General features: G+C 31.8%; 1 protein-coding gene across 1 annotated transcript; it reads right to left on the minus strand.

The window, feature by feature from the left end:
- On the minus strand, positions 1-6,986 carry LOC102603720 (protein TPX2-like). The gene is made up of 16 exons (XM_006347991.2): positions 6,538-6,986; positions 5,798-5,953; positions 5,045-5,165; positions 4,428-4,536; positions 3,441-3,491; positions 3,237-3,334; positions 3,075-3,159; positions 2,916-2,978; positions 1,974-2,032; positions 1,608-1,683; positions 1,452-1,517; positions 1,270-1,332; positions 1,050-1,115; positions 924-968; positions 770-846; positions 1-357 (listed from the first exon to the last, which is right to left on the minus strand). Exons 1-16 carry the CDS (start codon positions 6,710-6,712, stop codon positions 339-341), a joined length of 1,329 nt encoding a protein of 442 aa, XP_006348053.1. The 5' UTR covers positions 6,713-6,986; the 3' UTR covers positions 1-338.
- Positions 6,987-13,444: the final 6,458 nt, after the last annotated feature.

The raw sequence follows: 13,444 nt of genomic DNA on the forward strand, positions 1-13,444 counted from the left end.
TTTAGGTGTATAATGCTATATTTGGTGTTTTTTTTCTTTTTCTTTCTTCTTTGAACTCTTGAGTTGATATAAGTTAATACATTGGGTATTTAAAAGACTATACTCCCCTTCCTAGCACATGTATGTATACCTTGTAGATGTACATAACAGACCAAAAGGAATACACTATATTTGACTTGCTGTACAGTGCTAGCCACAAAAATTTGGTGTTGCAAGTCTTGAGGACAGTCTTTTATTTCCTATAGCTAAAGACATACATTTCCAGATAACTCTCAGCTTAGGAGGATCGATCTACCTCCCATGAAACTTGCAGCAATTCAACAATCACACGTATTTTTTCATCGGATTCCCAAGCTCCTGAGAGATCAATGTGCAAGTTAGATCCAAAGATTAAAAAAAAAGAAGAGAAACATACATCCATTGGTAGTACTAAGGCATGCGTAGACGCGCAAAAGCTAGATTAAAATCAAACTTAGTTTCAAACAAATGGCTCTAGCTGAGATGGGTTAAAGGATGTAAGTCACTATTGTAGAAAATAATTTGATAAAACAAGAGATATGATAGTACTGAGTCTACTGATTAACATTTCAAGTCCATAACTTTAAGACTATGCTCGCACAATTTAAGGATCCAGCGATATGTGTAAGTGTCCATTTATAAAACTCTATAAGTATACAAAAGAAGCTCTAGCTTAAAAGGTCTATCTTGATGAGAAGTTCTTCTGTGGACTTTCTGTTTTCCTATATATGAAACTCAAGCAATAGGATACCTGTTCATGCTGGAGTGGAGTCCAAACCTGTCATTGGCCCTCTCTGCCGCACATTGATTTGTCTTTCCAACACATTTCTGTATAATTGAAATAACAATCAGAAGAAGTTGCAGTCAACAGTTAAAAGAATCTAGCATCGTTCTATTCTTCATACCCGAAATTTAATCTGCAAACAATTTGGAGTATTCTCCTTCAACTCCTATACAACAAAAGTGGGTATTAGAAACAATTCATCTGCATAATTAAAAAAAAAAGTTTTTCTAGGAGTCCTCAGGGTCACCTTTGCTGAGGGATTCTTTTTTGGCTTAGACACTTCACGTGTTTCCTTTTCAGATCTAAGGGACAACTAGGATTAAAAAGGAACCAAGATTAGAATTTTTTTTTGGCTGAGACATGAGTTACATATACATAAGACTGATACATTCAGGCTACCGCATAACTGGTAGTAACACCATCAGAGGAATTCGATATGGCATGCATAATCATTTTGAAACTAGTACCTTATTAAACAGTTCAATTGGCGGATGCACCGAAAGTTTCTCATCAAGTATGGATTTGGATTCCTGTGATAATACACGAAAAATTTAAAAACAGGAAACAAGGAAAAGAACCAACTAACAAAGAGGATGAGACACGTTTAATGGAAAGTCCAGCAAAAGTATACAACGAAATCATGTGTTACCATTGAGTATGTACTTTCTTGTCCATTGTCTTCACCTATGCCATTATCTTCCCTACTTGGAAATATCTGTATGAAGACATGATCTTTAAGCATATACCACGTAGTCAAAAGTCAAAAAGACAAAAACAGGCAAACATAAGTCAGCTAATATGCTACCTTGTTACATTTATGTGATCTTGACTTGAGGGATGTAACAGATTTTCCTGGATTCACAGCATTTTGAGCGTTTGGTCTGAGAAACAACCCAAAACAGTATAAGCACAAACTGGACTTGCTATACAAGAAGTGAACTTTGTGATGCTTTAGGTTAAATTATATATGGTGAACTAAAAAGGCGATGTTAACTTTATGATAAGATTCTACATGCTTCTACTCCAAGAGGAAATAGATGAATTTTGAATTTCTCAGGAGATCTCTGAAAATAGTTGTGCAGTTTTATGCAAAATTAAGAACATCATAGTTTTGGTTTTGTTCTTTCACATATAGTTTACTCAATTGGTGAAGTAAAGAAGCCCATCCAACCTTTTAAAGTCCACTAAAGCATTTTGTGCGACAGAATCGGCATTTAGAGAGTTAAATAACTGCAATACCCATAAAAGAAAAGGAAGAGTTAGCTTCCATCAACTGAAAGCATAGAAACTAAAGCTGCAGAACACATGCAAATGTTGCAATGATGATTAAGTCATAAACTTTAAGTGCATCAGTTAGTACGAAAAAATCAGAGCAAAAAAGAGCAAATATAACATCTAACTTCATAAATTACATGTTTGTCCTCAAATATTTCCCTACAGCCTCTGTGTGATAGGGATAATGCTACAAAGACTGGATATGATTGCTAAATGGTTGTGGAATCAAATCATTATTAGCATTTCATAATTCCTTGTCAAGATTAGCTACACTTTATTAGAATTAGTGTCAAGTAGTTCATAAGGAGACATTTGTTTACTGTGATGTGGCCTAACGGTTTGAAATTGGGAGTAAGACCATGGGAGACGAAGGTCAAATCTCAGTATAGGCAAAAAAGTTAAATGAGTTGCCCGGTAAATGTACTGATGGGGGGATGCAGGTAAATAGTGGAATGATTGAGGTGCAAGCGAATTAGTTAAGACCCCAATGCTAGTAAAAAGAGATAAGGAATCAGTTTACTCCCCAATCAAAGACTCCTATAAATAACGTATATCTGCACCAATTCATTCTACCTCACCAATTAGAGAATCTACACACAAACACCATTAGCATGGAACACCAGTAACTTTTCTAAACTTCCGATGATAGGAGAAAATATGAAAACACCCAGACTAACAGTCTTACGTAAGGCATCACTACATCCAACTCAAGAACCTAAAGAACACACTAAGGAGATTGAGATTGGGAATGCACATGTTTTCTTTTCCAAGTTAGTAAGCTTAATTGATTAAACATCAATGTGGAAAAAGGAGCAGTGGAAAAGCAGTGATTAATTACACGAAACTCAGGCAACAGAGCTCTAGTCTTTCTGAGAGGAGGTAATGTAGGAGTGCTGAGGATCTGCAGAAAGCACAAATAGACAAGGCTCAGATGAAAGATTATGTGGAGATTACTATTAAAATGTTTTCACAAGAGAGCACTACTCGGAATACCAACATTTCTGTTCAAGGACTGTGATTTAAGCATTTGGGTTTTGGCTTTCGTGATTTCACTTGAGTTTGAGTCCTTGTTGCACCTGAAACTTTTAATCAGAAAAACCAAAAAGCTGATTACCAACTGGTACTGGTAGCAGTTGTATACCAAGACTAAAAAGCCTACCTTCGCCTTTGTGCCCTCTGAAGAGTTTCCAGTTCAGGTTCTCTAGGAACAGTAACTTTAGATTTGGGATGTGCCGAGATAGAGATGGATGAGGTATCCTGCCAAAACAGAATAAAAGCTCTCAAGCTGCAAATAATGATGCATAAGAAGTTCTTAAACATGATCTGTTTATGAAACCACAACAAAGAATCCTTCAGATAGTACCTTCTTGGATATCTTGTGAGATAGTAGACGTTGATGCTTCAAGTGAGCAATCTGGTTTGCAAGATCAAATGAGGAATTAAAAATATTTCTAGCAGTTGACAGCTTTTAGGAATGGGAAATACTTTGTGAACATATCCTAGAGATAGAAAACTAACTTGAACACCTTAATTATGTACACAATTAAATCTAATGCCACTAAACCTACATTACTTGGAGATGAAAATCATGCCAATTTTTTAAAATCTCGAAGAGTAAATGCTACACCAAATGTCATACTAACTAATTTCCACTGTTTTCTCAGCATAAACTGCTCTTGTGCACTCAGTGAGGTAATTTCACCAGGTTAGTACCTATTGGCATAACGGATACTGTTTGCACCTAAAACAAATTTTTATTATGTCTATTTCATAAAAATCAATGATCATATTCATTATCTGGAGATACATATGATGTTGAGCACCTTAATGTTGTTAGTGAAGTAAAATTGATAAAATAATTTTACATCCTTGCCTTTCTAACTTAGTTCTCCTTAGTTCATAGCTTGCCATAACTACAACTAGTACTTCCACAAACTTTTTTTAAATAACTTAACTTCAAATACTAGTATTTTTTTTCAAATATCACTCAATCCATGTCCAAATGCCTAGTTAATTAAATACTTCTCCGGAATAGACGAAGTTCCAAAAGATCAAACAGTTAAGTCCTTTGGCAAATAGCATTAGTTCATAGAGAAGACACTGTCTCAAGATCTAAGAAGAGAGTACAAAAGGTACAAATAAGTCTTCTTATTTAAACATGACATACATCAATAAAAGAAAAAATTGCTATGGCAAGAGTAAGATGGATGAAACATTACACTGAAAGAGGGCAGAGAAATGAGGGTCCGTGCTGCTTAAGGAATACATGTGTGGAATACAAACTTAGAAGCCAACTAGAGTAAAACAAAATAATACTATCATCAAACAGTAACTGAATAACTTCATGCACCTTAAGTAGATAACCGATTTCCAGCTTTTGCCTTTTGGTAGCAATAATTTCGGATGCCAAAGAATTCGTTGAGCTTGTCACATCAGTCTTGTTAGATGCATTTTGAAACCTGGCAATTGAAGAATGAGAAGATGAAATCAAAAATTAAGAATTGTTTAAACTGGTTTCAGAAGTCAAGAGAGCCAACAAAGTGAAAGTGAACTGCAGAAACATACACAAGCCTGAACTACAACTTTTAAGTAATGTTGTCACTGAAGTAATCAGTGGCGGATCTAAGGGGTGGGAGGGTGTTCACTTGAACCTTCTTGGCAAAAAATTACACAGTATATATAAGGTGATTTCTTTTTTTATGTATATATATAGATTTTGAATCCCCTGAACACAAGACAAGAGGTTGGCTTAATGGTTTAGGGGTTCAAAATTTACTTGACGTTCCAAGGTCAAATCCTAGGCACTACATTTTTATTTTTCGAACCCCCTAAGCGAAAATGCTGAATTCGCCACTGCTGTCGTTGTAGTTTCTGAGAATTTCTGACATGAAGGAATGAAAAAGAAACTAAAGTTTTCAAAATTATAACCTTCAAGAAAATAAGATAGAATATACATCTTTTACATACTTCTGTTTAGCCAAATGACTAGCCGTGGGCTTCATTAAAGTTGAACCTCTTGATGTTGAAGATCTTGGCTCTGGCTTTGTCTTGCAAATTTCACGAGTCGTTTGACCTTTGGATATAGTTCCTGAGGGGGTACAAGGGAAACCAGTTAAATACTGTTGAAGTTTTGCAAGATGTATGTTGAAATTATTTTTTTGAACTCTTGCTAGTTAACCACGTGCATATATTATCTAATAACTACTGTTTAATCTACTGTCAACAGAGTACTGACACTAAGCCTAATAAAATCACTAAGACAGTTAATATAACTGCAAAATATAAACAGAAAAGAATGGTGAAGTGATAATTACAATAAGATAATAATTCGATTAACCATGAAACTACTAGCACTCGCCCTGCATAAAGACTGATCTTGAATATGCACAATTCTTAGAAATTATTTCTTCTGCAAGTTAGGTTAAAGAAAGTCCACGGGTTAATTTAACTAAGCATCTCCGTGGAGTTTATAGGAAAAATGAAATCAGAATATCAAGTTTTAGCTCAAATCTTGCGTTGTTACAGTGCACAAGTAAGTTAGCTACAAAACTTATTTAAGAGAACAAATAACAATTTAAGCACACAGACAACGAAAAGGCAAACTTTGAGTCAGTAAACCAGAGCTTCTCTTCTAATACTTGCAGATAGATCCATTAGATGAATGTTCTGATGTGAGTTAAAAAATGAGACCAGACACTTTTAAACTGCCAGCATATATACCTTTAGTTTTTGATTTGGAGGGCGAAACTTCAGAACCAACAGGAATGTATGAGTTGTTGCCTTTTGATTTTGCCATTTTCCCTTCTTGTAACCTTGAGCAACCATTTGAGTTTCCTGCTGTAATCTCTTTCCCCAGGTTTAACTTGATAATGAGAGCTAAGAAGTTACCAAATAAACAAGGAAAATAAAAAAGAAAGAGTGAATAAACCAATCAACCAGGATAAGCTGATCAAAAAATATATATAATAGCTGTCAAAAAGATAAACTTATGAGGTCATAGTCACAATATTGTTGATGAAAATCCTTGTATGATAAAACATATGTGAAAGAGGACAAGGACGATGAACAAAAGGAATTCGAGAAGCCAAAGCTTTGTGCTTCCACCACAGGCATTGTATTATAAACTATCCATTTTATTTCTGCATTTCACAATCACCGAATCAGAAGAATTAGATAGAACGAATGTACATTCCATCAACATTCCCAGATTAACTTCCTACTAGTCTAAGAAGATGATTTCACGGACTACAATCATCCAATACAGCATAATAACATATCTAATACAAACAAATAACCTTTCACAAACAGACGTCAACTCAAACGATTCGTGTTTCTCTATTGAAACACAAAATTTGCAACGCGAATTTTAATCATCAAACTCATACACAAAATCAACCAAAAAAAAGGAAACTCAGTTAAACACTCATGTAAGTTGTTTATTTTTTTTATGTATGACTTACGAGAAGGCGGATAAGTGCTGGCCATTTGAAACCATCGCTCGGCTTCCTCGGCTTCGGAAGTTGATTCCGGCCGGCAGAAATCATAGAACCTAGAGGCGTCAAACTCATATTCCGAGTCGATTTCGGATACGACGTCCGAACATTCTACAATGAAATCCTCCATTTCTTCATCCATTGATTCTATAAACTATTGATAAAAAAGAGAAAGTTATGAAAGGAGAAATTGAGAGGAAATCATTGATCTCCTCCTGTGTTCACATGGTCCGTGAAAGAAATGGCGGACGTCGCGAGGGTTTCGAGCGTGAAAGCTTTTAATGCGAAAGTTAGAAATGATTGGAGGGCGAAATTATCTCGTGAATGCTTTGTTTGCGGAGAAGAGAGAAGCCGGATAGACAGGACGCGGTGATCATCCTTTTCTATAGATACTCACTCCATATAAGTTGCGCCGAGGAGGCTTTGGAAAATGGGCTATCACCGAAATTTCAAATTTTGCTGGTCCTATTTTTGGAAATTCTCACAAATTACCAAAACGCCCTCACAAATTATTTTTTATTTTATTTAATAAATTAAGATAATTTTAGTATTAGTACATAACTACATTAAGGAATAGTAGTCAAATTTAGAGTTTTAAAATATCATAAATAAGATTAGTTTAGTAAAATCATTTCTAATAAAATTTCTCAAGGGTTGCGTCTAAGTCAAAATAAACCAAACAATATGAAATAAAAGGAGTATCACCCCATCTCAATTTAGGTGGTACATTTTGAAAAAAAAAATCAATTAATATTTTTTTAATTGTATATTTTAAACTATTAATTATTACTCTTATAGTTTATAGGAATAATACTTTTTATATAGTTTTCATTTATTTTTAAAAAAAAAACAACTTTAAAATTACATACAATAAATTATTGTCAAAATTCTGCTGTAAATTGGAACAGAGGAAGTAATATTTAATATTAGTACTACTTTATTTTCTTTTCATTTTCGTTCTCTTTTTTTTTTGTTTGCCATAATTTCTCACATTGATCTTTAAGGTTCAATTCGAATGGAAATAAGATCAAGAGGTTGATTCCTCTTGCCACTTGGCTCAATTTCAGTTCTTATTTTTATTTTTGTTTTTTAATGCCACGAAAATACTTTGGCAAAAAAAGTATTATGACGTCGTTTGATAGAGTGTATAAGAATAATGCAAAATAAAGTAAATTAGTAATGCTTGCATTAGTAATGCATGTATTAGTTATGCTTGCATTAATTATACATAGATTATTTGTATGCATTGCTTGGTTTGATGCATTAAAAATGACATGCATGCATTGCATAAAAAAAATTACTAGACCAAACACATATGCAGACCCTTAAACTTGTCTCTAAATTCATTTTGGCACTCCAACTCAACCTTGTTCCATTTTAACCCTTTAACTTCCATTTTTTTATGTTTCATTTTTGGCACTTCTAAGTGATGTGGCAGAGTGTGTGCATCACACTTTCTCTAAGAGAATGAAAGATAAAAAAAGTATTTTTAAAAAAATAATAAAAGATTAACCCTTGAACTCTTTTTTTTATGTACCATTTAAACACAAAATATTATTTTTATGATTTCTTTATTTCTATATATGCTCTTCAACTGCAATTTTGCATTTTAGAAATTGTAATTTTTCATTCAACTAAATACGAGTAAAAAAAAAAACTCATGTTCATTGCTAATTAATAACTCTATAAAAAATGTTGAAACTCGATAGACTTCGTTGGGTTGTCATTGATTTTTCTTAAGAAAGAAAATCGACGCACTTTCGTCGATTATTTTTCACGCAAAAATATAGGAAAACTCTTAAAAAGAAATTGTTACTTTTTTTATAAAAAAAAAACAATGATAATCCGTCAGTTTTAATTTTTTAAAAATCAATGATCATCCGTCAATTTGAATTTTTTACAATAACTAACGGATGAACGACGATTTTTAAAATGCAAAATTGCAGTGGAAGAGCATATATAAAAATAAAGAAATCATAAAAATAATATTTTGTGTTTAAATGGTACATAAACAAAATAGAGTTGAATGGTTAATCTTTTATTATTTTTAAAAAAATACTTTTATTTTTTATTTTTTTCACTCTCTTAGAGAAAGTGTGATGCACACACTCTGCCACTCACTTAGAAGTGTCAAAATGAAACATAAAAATTGGAGTTAAAGGGTTAAAATGGAACAACGTTGAGTTAAAGTGTCAAAATGAAATTTAGGAACAAATTTAAGGGTCTACATATGTGTTTGGCCAAATTACTATCTACATATGTGTTTGGCCAAATTACTATTTACAAAGATACCCTCTATTATTATGGTGGGAAAGATGTAAACAAGGTTTTAAGGGACAATTGGATCTAATCATGCTAATGCATGCGTTAAAACTATTGCATTGCTAATACCTTGAAATTCATGGTATTAATACACATTTTAATACAAAATTTAGTTATGCATAGGTTATAAAAGAATATCAAACAAGGTACTAATTAATGATATTACACAAAACTAATGCATGCATTATTTTTTCTAATACCCTCTACCAAACGATCACGTATAAAATACATTATAAAATCTCAAGGAAATAGGAGGAGAACTTATTCCCACGAAATATGTATATCAAATTAAATATGTTAAAACTTAAAGTAAGAATAAACATATAATTCAATTATAATTAAATAATAAACATATGGATGTATATATATAAAACATACTAATATATATTTATCGATTTGACATAAATAATAAAGGACACCGGCCATATCACCAACTAGCTATATGGACTCGTATGTAAAGGGACTTATTGATCAACAATTAGTATAAAATTAGGAGTTCGAAGTCAAAAGGACAAAAAAAATTGTCAAAAATTTCAAAAGGGCACATCAATTTTTTTTTAAATCAAAAGGGCAAAATTGTTCCTGACGAAGCGATTTCCCTCTGACACAGCGATTTTTTGTAATTTTTTTTTCTTATTAAAAATCGTTGTCACAGCAGTGATTTTGTAATTTTTTTATTAAAGTGGCAGCGATTTCAAGTCAGAATTATTTTTTTCCTTACACATCGCTGCAGGGGCAGCGTTTTTCATGTCTAGTGCTATTATTTTCATGCATATTCATGCCTATTGTTAATTATTAATAATATAAAAATGATAAACAAGACGGACAGTATACTCAATAAAATTGTTGAAGCATGAGGAAAATAGAATTATATATCATAAATAATAATAAAAGAATATTAAATTAATTAATTAATTAATTTTTTTAAATTCTTAACCAAAATCTTGAAGAAAAAAAGATTATTTTTTTGAGAAAATCGCTGCTAAGGCAGCGATTTTTATTTTTTTTAATGAACGACAACTTTTGTCAGAGGAAAATCGCTCCTGACAAAAGGGCAAAATCGCTCCTTTTTCTTCTGACAAAAGTTGTCGTACGTTAAAAAAATAAAAATCGCTGCTAAGATCACTGCCCTAGCAGCGATTTTCTCAAAAAAATAATAATCTTTTTTTCTTCAAAATTGCTGCTATGGTTAAGAATTTTTTTAAAAAAGTTTTTCTTTTTAATTTAATATTCTTTTATTATTATTTATGATATAGAATTCAATTTTCCTCATGCTTCAACAATTTTTTTTAGTATACTGTCCGTCTTGTTATCATTTTTATATTATTAATAATTAACAATAGGCATGAAAATAATAGCACTAGGCATGAAAAACGCTGCCTCTGCAGCGATGTGTAAGGAAAAAAAAATTGCTAACTTAAAATCGCTGCTACAGCAGCGATTTCTAATAAAAGAATTTTTTTTTCTTTTTACAAAATCGCTGTCAGGGCAGCGATTTTTCGTCATTGTGTCAGAGGAAAATCGCTTCGTCAGGAGCGATTTTGCCCTTTTAGTTTTAAAAAAATTTGATATGCCCTTTTGAAATTTTTGACAATTTTTTTTTACCCTTTTAACTCCAGACTCATAAAATTAGTGTCATTATTTAAAATATTGGCATTGAGTTGGATTTCAAATTACTTACTTTAATCCCATTATCTAGAGAGTTGAGACAGAGAGAGAAGAAGTGCCATTTGACACCATGAAAGCAACACAAATATATACAAAAGACAAATTATAAGGACTGAATTAATCAAAATGTCAGAATTTAATAATCTCCCAATAGTTGTCTTTGGGATAGAGTCAAAATTTTATCATAATTATTAGCAATAACCTTTCAAGATTGTTCAAATTTTGGAGTCATGTCAAAGAGTCCATTGTGTGATATATAATTCGTATTTGAAGAATACAATATACGTGGTAGATGAAAATTATGAGGAATCTTCGGTTAGGGATGGCAATGGGGAGGGGCAGATGCGGGGCGGTGTGGGTTTAAGACTATGTGGGGCGGGGTGGGTTTAAGGTTGTGCGGGGCGGGTGGGATGCGGGGCGGGTTGAAGTGGATTATCTTAAAATTAATGCGGGTGTGGCTGGTTGCGGGTATATGTGATTTTATGTGGGTTCAAATTTAATTTCAACTTTTTACATGTTATAAGAGTGATAAATCATTATTTATTAAGATAATTTCTATAAATTTACTAAAATATTCGAGAAAGTACATGAAAATGGTTCAATAAAAAATAATATAATTTCTTACATGTTTTCCAATTGACCCCTCAAAATAAATTTTTAAGTCACTATCCTATTAAATTAATACAACTTAATGAAAAAAAGAATTTATTGTTATGAATTTTATTTTTAGTATCAAACTTAATTAGAAAAAGAAAATATTTAAAAAGTTATGTGGGGCGGGGCGGGTTGAAAGTGAAAAAAAATGTTATGCGGGATGGATAAAAAAATATGCGGGTTAAGCTCAACTCGCCCCACCCCCACCCCACACCGCCCCATTGCCATCCCTATCTGCGGTAGATGTTTTTACCGTAAGGGTACGGTCTATATGTACACATTACCTTCTCAGTCTTCGATTCAACTTATGAGATTACATTAGGTATCAGTGAGTATATTGTAGATTACAGTTGAAAAAAAAATGAACAAACATGAATAAAGAAATATTAATGCTGAAATATGAATATATCGCTCTTTTTTAAAAGATTCAAGTCTATTACACTATAATCTACGATATAACTCTTGACTTGTCCCCTTTCCATGATACAACAGTCCAACAACATCGTATAACTCAAATAACTCTGATTTAATTGAAGAGTCCAAAGCTCCACCAGAAAAACATTTTCGTTTAACATAAAGAAGAAAATATTCTTTATACAAGTATATGATTCCTTCCACATATAAAATGTCAAGAATGTGGATAGTTATTTGACGATTAGTGGGATAACTACTACTATCTCCGTCCACTTTTAATTGTCATAATTTTTTTTAAAAGTCAAACGATAATAACTTTGATTAAAATTTTACGATGTATTTTTCATCATATTAATATTCAAAACAATGAAATTTATAGTACTTTTCGTATAGTTTTTGGATATCTAAATTTTTTGTTTAAAATATCGAATTAATATAATCTAATTTAATTTAAAAAAATTAGTCAAATTGACTTCTGAAAAGTGCAACATAACAATTAAAAATGAACCGTGAGAGTAAGATATAAAGAGGAAAACATGTCATGGACATCATTTTTTTCACTTTATGCCTATTAATTGTCATATACATTTAATATTTTAATTTCTAATATTAAAATGCAGAATAACACCAACATTAGGTATATATGTATGTTATTATATTAATATTATCACGTTAAAGTCCGAGCACTTCTTGTTTTTCTTCGTCCGGTTAAATCATAACTTTAATTTGCATTACTCTTGTGTTAATTAAAACCAGATCTACTATTTATTCTTGATCTTTTCGTACACTGCATAATTTTTTTAATTTATTCTTGCAATAATAAAATGCAATATAAAAATGTGGTGATACCGCTAACTCTGCTAGGAAATGCCAACTATTTTAATTAATTAACCTTTTGAAGTTTGAACATATTTAGCTTGGCATCATGTACATACACATGTAATACTACAATGATACATTATTATTTTATTATCTTTACAAAACAATACATATAGGTGACTTTTATATTGATCGATAGCATTTAATAAGGGTGTGCGACCTATTGATCAAATGGCATGAATTAAGAATCATGAATAAGGTTTGAATTACAAATCCTAGAAAAGGAAAAAAATATGATTTCTTCTGTTAGCTTGATTGAGACACTATTATAATAATTATTTTTTTACAAAACACGTTCATATAAATTTATTGGAAAGAACTTCCTCAAAAAGTAGAAGAATACTATGAGAATGAGCAGCAAAACACTAGGCTATATTATATTTAGATGCATGCATCTATAGACATTAATTAATCAATAAAATTATTAGCTACCACTTTAGTAGGCTTTTGTAAGAAATTGCCAAGAATCAAACTGTACTAAGTTTGAAAATTTGTTCGTGTAATTGTAGTTGAAAATAAAGAGTTGATGTTTGAAAATGATAGTCAGATCAATAGAAATTTAAATTTGTCAAATAACAATAGTGTAAGAGGAAATGCTATAAATGCTGCCATGTTATTTGTGGGATGTAGCGTGCTTGCGACTTGAGATGCAATATTATGCGCACTTTCCGCTGACAAATGTTTTTTTTTAGGGAGTGTTTGGTATGACGGAAAATGTTTTCAAGAAAATAAGTAGATTTTTGATTTATTTTCTCAGGTTTGGTTGGTGAGTGGAAAATTTTTTTGGAAAAGATTTTTTTTGTGTTTGAATTATGAATGAAAAATATTTTTGAGAATATATCATTTATTTTTACTAGAGAGTAGAAAATAGTTTTTGAATTGAAATTGAAAATATTTTTTAAAAATAAACTTAAATTTTTTTGAGGGAGAGTGGGGT

The sequence above is a fragment of the Solanum tuberosum genome, unplaced genomic scaffold (assembly GCF_000226075.1).
Source record: "Solanum tuberosum cultivar DM 1-3 516 R44 unplaced genomic scaffold, SolTub_3.0 scf00099, whole genome shotgun sequence".
Lineage (NCBI taxonomy): Eukaryota > Viridiplantae > Streptophyta > Magnoliopsida > Solanales > Solanaceae > Solanum > Solanum tuberosum.